Genomic DNA, 6,199 nt, shown 5'->3' with positions numbered 1-6,199 from the left:
TCTGTATCCTCATAGCATTTTTCATTTTGGACCCCAGTTGTAACACTTACACCTTTTTACCTCATATTGAGGTGAAATGGGTTCATTTTTCCTCCAGATTGTAAGATTCTTCAAAGTCCACTCCACAGAAGATTATGAAGTTTGTGCTTTTTAAAATTAAGCATTGTAACAGCAACTAGACTCAAAGTGTAAACTGCAGCTCTGGGACTGGATCTTTCTAGAGGGAGAATATGATACAGAAGCATAGAGCCACTGCACTGTGTGGCAGGAAGTGGGCATGTCTTACCACCATTTGTTTCCCCTAGTCTAGGACTTTGCACATGTCAGAAGAATGGCATGTTCTAGCTGGAAGGCCTAAAAGATCATGCAGTCCAGTCTTCACGTGCCCTAGCATAGGGAACTGAGATCACTAAAGTTAGGGACTCGCCCAAGGTCACCAGATCAGTGAAAGGCCAAGCCCGAGGGCACACTCTCCCACACCCCTCTACAGCCCCTCCTTCTTTGCACCCAAGGGATGGGGGTAAGGTGTCACAGTTATTAATCAGTGTTATGAATATTCTAAAAGCAATACAATGTAATCAATGGATATGTCTGGGCTGAGTGTCCAAAGAAATAGGGAAGATCTTGAAGGACTTGCAATGTTTCTCCTTTCATGAATGCATCATTTCCATAAAACTCCTCTCCACTCCATTGATTCTACGCAGCCTGCGGGATCCTAGTTCCCTGAATAAACCCGAGCCTTGGGCAGTGAAAGCATGGAGTCCTAACCACTGGACAGCCAGGGGGTTCCCGAGAGTTAAATTGTTCTGTGGTTCATTAAGTGTTCAGTCACAGAAAAAGGGAAGACTAAACATTTTAAAAGGTCTCATTCCTGGATTGGTGCTCCTCCTGTAAGCCATTAGGAAAGTTCCAGAAAAACTGCCTGATTTTTTTTTTTCCTCTAAAAAAAGTTACATGATTGAGATAGGATTTTTGTTTTCCAAAAGGTTTCTCAAAATCATTGCTTTATTCTCAATAGGACTTATTTTTTTTCAATAGGACTTTAAAGAAAAGTCTCATTAGAAGTCTCTCAAGAAGTTTTATCCAGAAAAAAAGTTCTCTTTTAAAACTGCCTTTGTCCTTCTCTTTATAAACCACTCATGTCAGCCAAGTATATTATACTTATTCACACATTTTATACACATATTTTGAAGAAGTAAATGAAGAAATCTTTATTTCTTTTTTCCTGCATTAAAAGCAACCACATAACCTGTATAGATTAAACAAAATATACTCTTTTATTATTATTCCTACTTTAGAAAAGAGAATGTCAAGGTTCTCACCAATTAGCTGGAGCAGAAAAAAGGAATAAAGAGTGTTATTACTGTCCAACGAATACCCCTAAAAAAGTATCTCAAGGTTCTCCAATTAACAACTTGATTAATTAGCCTCTTCTTCAACACAGCCAGGAGGTAGCATGAGTGCTTTCCCTTTTTCTTTTCTTTTTCCCCCTAATTAGCAAATATATCTTACGTATACTTGCTTCACTGAAACCTGCACTGGAGTAAGAACCAGCCTGGAGAAAAAATGGATACATTATAGGAGTTTGTCAGAATGTAACTAAGTAATGGGTAAGAGAAAATAGCTGTTCCATCTTGCTCATTCAAACCACAGAGCTCTGCGTGCTTCTAAAGAAAAAGTAGTTTGGTAGTAAATCATTGCACAGCATTTATCTGAGCAGTAAGAAACAATAGAATCCCATAGTAATTCATCATCATAAATATTAGTAGAAATGCATTTCAACATGGATTCAGCATTCCATCAGTCATGTCCCCTAGAACCTTACAATAGAAGACAGAACCCTAATAAAGTGTGGTTTACTCCATCCTTCTGAACACTGAAGAAATCACAGTCACTCCATCTAGACATCATTTTTAACCAGGCTTACTCTCCGTATAGCTAATGAATAGTACTTCCTCCAAACACTAACGCTAACACTACTAACTTAATCATTGGATTGTAGCTTGCAGATGACCAAGGTCTGTAACCTATGCTTCTGTGAAGTAGTGGAATGAGGAGGAGGAACCTGAGTTGCAGAGAGGTTAAGAAGCATTTGCTGGTCACCTAGCTAGCAAATGACAGGGCAAGGGAGAGCACAGTCAGGTAGAAAGCAAGCCTGGGCTTCAGGGTCAGGCAGACTTAGGACTGGATCTCAGCTCACCTAATTCTAGCAACACTAACCTGGGCAAGGCATGTAACCTCTCCCAGCCTTTTTTTTTTTTTTTTAAACTACAAATATGTATAATACCCACTTCACAGATTTATGAGAATAAACAGGACAAAATGTGAAAAACACACAACAAAATTTCTGGCACATAAAAGATGTTTATTGTTTATTTGCTTCCCTCTGTTTACACATCTGCAGAAAGGTAATAAAACCTACCTCAGTGTGGGACTTAATGAAATAATACCTGGAAAGGGCTCAGCACTGTTAGTTTTCTCTTTGTCCTCTTCCCAGCACCCCCAAGCCCCCTCACCCCCAGAGCAAAGCTGTCTCCAGGGAAAGGGACAGTCAGCATATTAGAAGACTTTAGAGATAGGAAGTTTATATGTCAACAAGCATTTGACTTACCTACTGAATTTATAATTGTTTCTCAGGAAAAAAAGACCAGAATTAAATATTTTTAAAAGACTTCTAGAGTCACTAGACAATTTCAGTATAGCTGGAAGCCCTCAAGGTGATAAAAGTATGAGAATGTCCCAACGTCAGTCCCTCCCATTCAACCATCTAAGCGTTTCCTTTTTTTTTTTTCTTTAAGGCCACAGTGTCACTTTAACCGAAAGTTAGATGGAGTGAGAACAAGGGGGTGGAGGTGAGGGGTGCAAAGAAAAGGAAAATGAAAACACAACGCACAAGACACTGAGAGGAAAAGTAAGTTTTCATACAAATCTTGAGTTCTCTTCCCAAAAAAGATCATTGCCACTGACACGTTACTATCTGCTAGATGCTATGAAGCTCCCACACGACCACTCTTTTGATAAAACAGGATGTTTCCAATATGGAATGTCCTTTCTAGCACCGCCATCCACACGCTTAGTCAACAGCACAGGCTGGCCTGGCCGCGTGCTCTGGCAAACGTGTTCCCAGGTGTCAGCTTTGGGCCACCTTCCTCCAAAGCACGGTGTCAATTACATTTCACATCAATTCCCAAATGAAGGAATGCAGGAAAAACCTTCCGCTCATCTTAAGGGCTGTTATTTAGTTAGTTAGCTAGTTTTGGAAAGTTCTTCTTTGGTTAAGATTGGATTTGTTTCAGTATTTACGTCCCTAATTTACCCACCCCGCTGACTGTGGCAAATCCTCGTTGTTTTCGCCCTTTGAGGAGTTCAGAGTCTGGTACAGTTTGTCTTTGAGAAGTACAGGAAGAGTTTCATAAGCATCTTTCAGTTGCAGGCACATAACCAATAGGGGGGGTGGAGGGGGTGGAAACAACTAGAATGTCAAAATCTTTTTTTCCCCCTAAAGCACTCATTTCTTTTTCCTAAGATTTAGTTCTGGAGAAAAGAAAAAAAAAAAAATGCAAATGCAAACCACCTCCGGAGGGAACCTTAGAGCAGACTCCAAAAGCGCGCGGCGCAGCGGGAGGGGTCCGGGCCGGCCCAGCGCTCGCTAACAGGCCCCCTCCTCGGGCTCGCTGCTGGGCGAAGGCGCCGACGAGGCCTTGGACTCGCCGTCGCTGTTGCATTCGGCCCTGAGTGAGGGGCCGGCGCCGGCCGCGCCCTCCTGACCCCGCGCGTGGCGCTCCAGCAGCTCCTGGAGGTGCTTGATGTAACGGATGGCGGCGCGGAGCGTCTCCACTTTGCTGAGGCGCTTGTCCGCCAGCTCGCGGGGCAGGTGAGCTCGGAGGCGCGCGTAGCCCTCGTTCACGCAGCGCACCCGCTGCCGCTCGCGTTCGTTGCGCTTGCGGAGGAAGGCGGGCTCGAAGGCGCCGTCCAGCGGCAGGGGCAAGTACGGCCGCCGCGGGGCGCAGACGCCCCGCTCCCAGCACGCGGCGTCCAGACGCAGGGAGACCCTGAAGGGGTCCCGCAGGGGAAGGCGGGGCAGGGACCCAGGCACGCCCATGGGCCCCGGGAGCAGGTGGTACGGCAGGGTCAGCAGTCCGGCCTGTTTACGTTTCTCCATCATCCGCCGAAAAGCGAACCAATCACTCCAGAGGTGAATCTCTCAGCAGAAGACTGAAAATAAATCTTCAAAGCGGAGATGCTGGTCCATTCAGACTGCCTAGCACCGCCGCTGGTCTGCTTCTGGAGAAGGTTCTGGATCCGGAAGCTAGGTTCCAGAACAGGCTTCACGGAAACGTTGCATGATTCCCTAAGTTCATTGTACTCCTCGATCTTTTTATAATGATCCAGGCGGAGGTGATAGGCAAAGATTTAGGCGACCCCCCCCCAATCCACACTTCAAACCCTGTCTTCCCTTCTGATCTTATTTCAAAAGATTACAAAAGGGGTTCCTCTACGCTGTCCCCTAGCCTGGAAATGTGAGCGCACACCAAACATATAGTAATCTTCCAAAGCCACCAAAGCTTTTCAATTACTGTAATCCACCGCTCTGTGTCTTCATGAACATAGGAATCGTCAAGGTTTCAGAAGAGCTCCTCCCAGGAACCAACAGATCTCCTGGCGGCTGAGCGAAAGTTTACCAGAGGCTTTCTCCTTGAAAATCAAGATTTGACTGCCCTTTGTGGTTTCCGGCGTCCAGGGCTAATGGAAAGAGCTTTTAGGCTGTTTGCAAACTTACACTTGCTCTTTCATTTCTGGAGAGGTGGAGAGAAGACCTCATCAAAGGGAAGAGTGCTCCCTTGTGGTTATAAAATGTGTCAAGTTAAGGAGGACCCCAGGGAAGTCTTGAGGGTTTTCTTCTCCAAAACCAAAACTTTTAAAAACCCAAGTAGACATTTTTTGAAGAGAACAGAAAAGAAATATACTTTAGCAACAAATATAAGGGTCTGCATATTATTATGTTGAACACGGGGGCCGTGATGTATTTGTGCTACTTTTTAAGAGCACATCAAAAGACTGAGCAGTAACAAACACTTTTAGCCAGAGTTATTTCTCACAGTGCTTACTGTAAACACAGCTTAAGCGCTGCTTCCCGATCTCTTCTGATCCCACCCAGGATATAAGGACATCAGCTTTCCATAGTGTAAAGAGTATATTTCTATTGTATTCTTTTTGTCTTAAAAAAAAAGATGTAATTTATTTTCTCCCTTGGGGGTAAGAAAGCAACATTTGAAAGGTGGAGAGCCCCAGTTCCGAGGAGAAAGGATGATGCCTTTGAAGATTTGTCTTTTTAACACACAACCAAAAAATGAATAATTAATCCACCGTGTTGGTGAAGGGCTTTGAAGATGAAAGTGTCATTAAAAATCCAACTGTACTGGTTAATGTCAAAGAATGTGTTATCACACTGAAAATCAGATTTCCTGTTCTGCAAACCAGCACATTAAAGGCAGCTTCTACTTTAAAAGACTGACTTAAAAACAAGAGAAGCAAAAACCCCCTACGTTTTCAATCAGACTTTCTGCCTATTCCTCGGGAGCCAAGGTGTCGCCCTAACATGTTTTTTTGACAAGTCCTACGCTTCCCTGTTTACTCTGATGATCTGCCTGAAGCAATTGGAAAAACACTTCCATCAAGGCAAGTAAAATAGAAACAATTATTCCTTTCAGGCATAAGTTAGTCACATTTTAAAAGGTGTAGCTCCCTCTGAGGCTTGTACCAGTAAACAAACATATGTCATCTTGATTTCTCAGTAGAGTTGAGACCTATCAGGAGGAAGCCCTACTGGGCGAAAAGCCCACCAGAGAGGCAGACAATTAGACCACAAGGAGCTTTGGGGCCATGTCAAAGATGTTGGCCATTACTCTAAGAGTGATGGGAAATAAATGAGGTGTTTTGAGCAGACAGGTGACGTGGTAAGATTTGTTTTTCTAAAAGATCACTGCAGAATGCAGAATAGATTGGAGGGGAACAAAAAAGAGAATAGTTAAGATACCATTTTTCATCCTCAGATTGGCAAAAATTTAAAAGATTGCTAATAAGGATTGGGGGAAAGGGCAGAAGCATAAATTGCTGCAAGCTTTTGGGAAAATAATATTAATAGTGCACATCACATATCCTTTGACTCAGAGTTCTCTACAATTTTATCCTGCAAAAA

At 43.5% G+C, this 6,199-nt stretch overlaps 1 protein-coding gene across 1 annotated transcript; it reads right to left on the bottom strand.

The window, feature by feature from the left end:
• Positions 1 to 2,299: 2,299 nt before the first annotated feature.
• Positions 2,300 to 4,774, bottom strand: ASCL4 (achaete-scute family bHLH transcription factor 4). Its single transcript, XM_033427542.2, has one exon. The coding sequence runs from the start codon at positions 4,163 to 4,165 to the stop codon at positions 3,650 to 3,652; it is 516 nt and encodes a 171-aa protein (XP_033283433.1). The 5' UTR covers positions 4,166 to 4,774; the 3' UTR covers positions 2,300 to 3,649.
• Between the last annotated feature and the right edge of the window lie 1,425 nt (positions 4,775 to 6,199).

Source organism: Orcinus orca, chromosome 11, assembly GCF_937001465.1.
Source record: "Orcinus orca chromosome 11, mOrcOrc1.1, whole genome shotgun sequence".
NCBI lineage: Eukaryota > Metazoa > Chordata > Mammalia > Artiodactyla > Delphinidae > Orcinus > Orcinus orca.
This window is presented reverse-complemented; position numbering and strand designations above follow the sequence as displayed.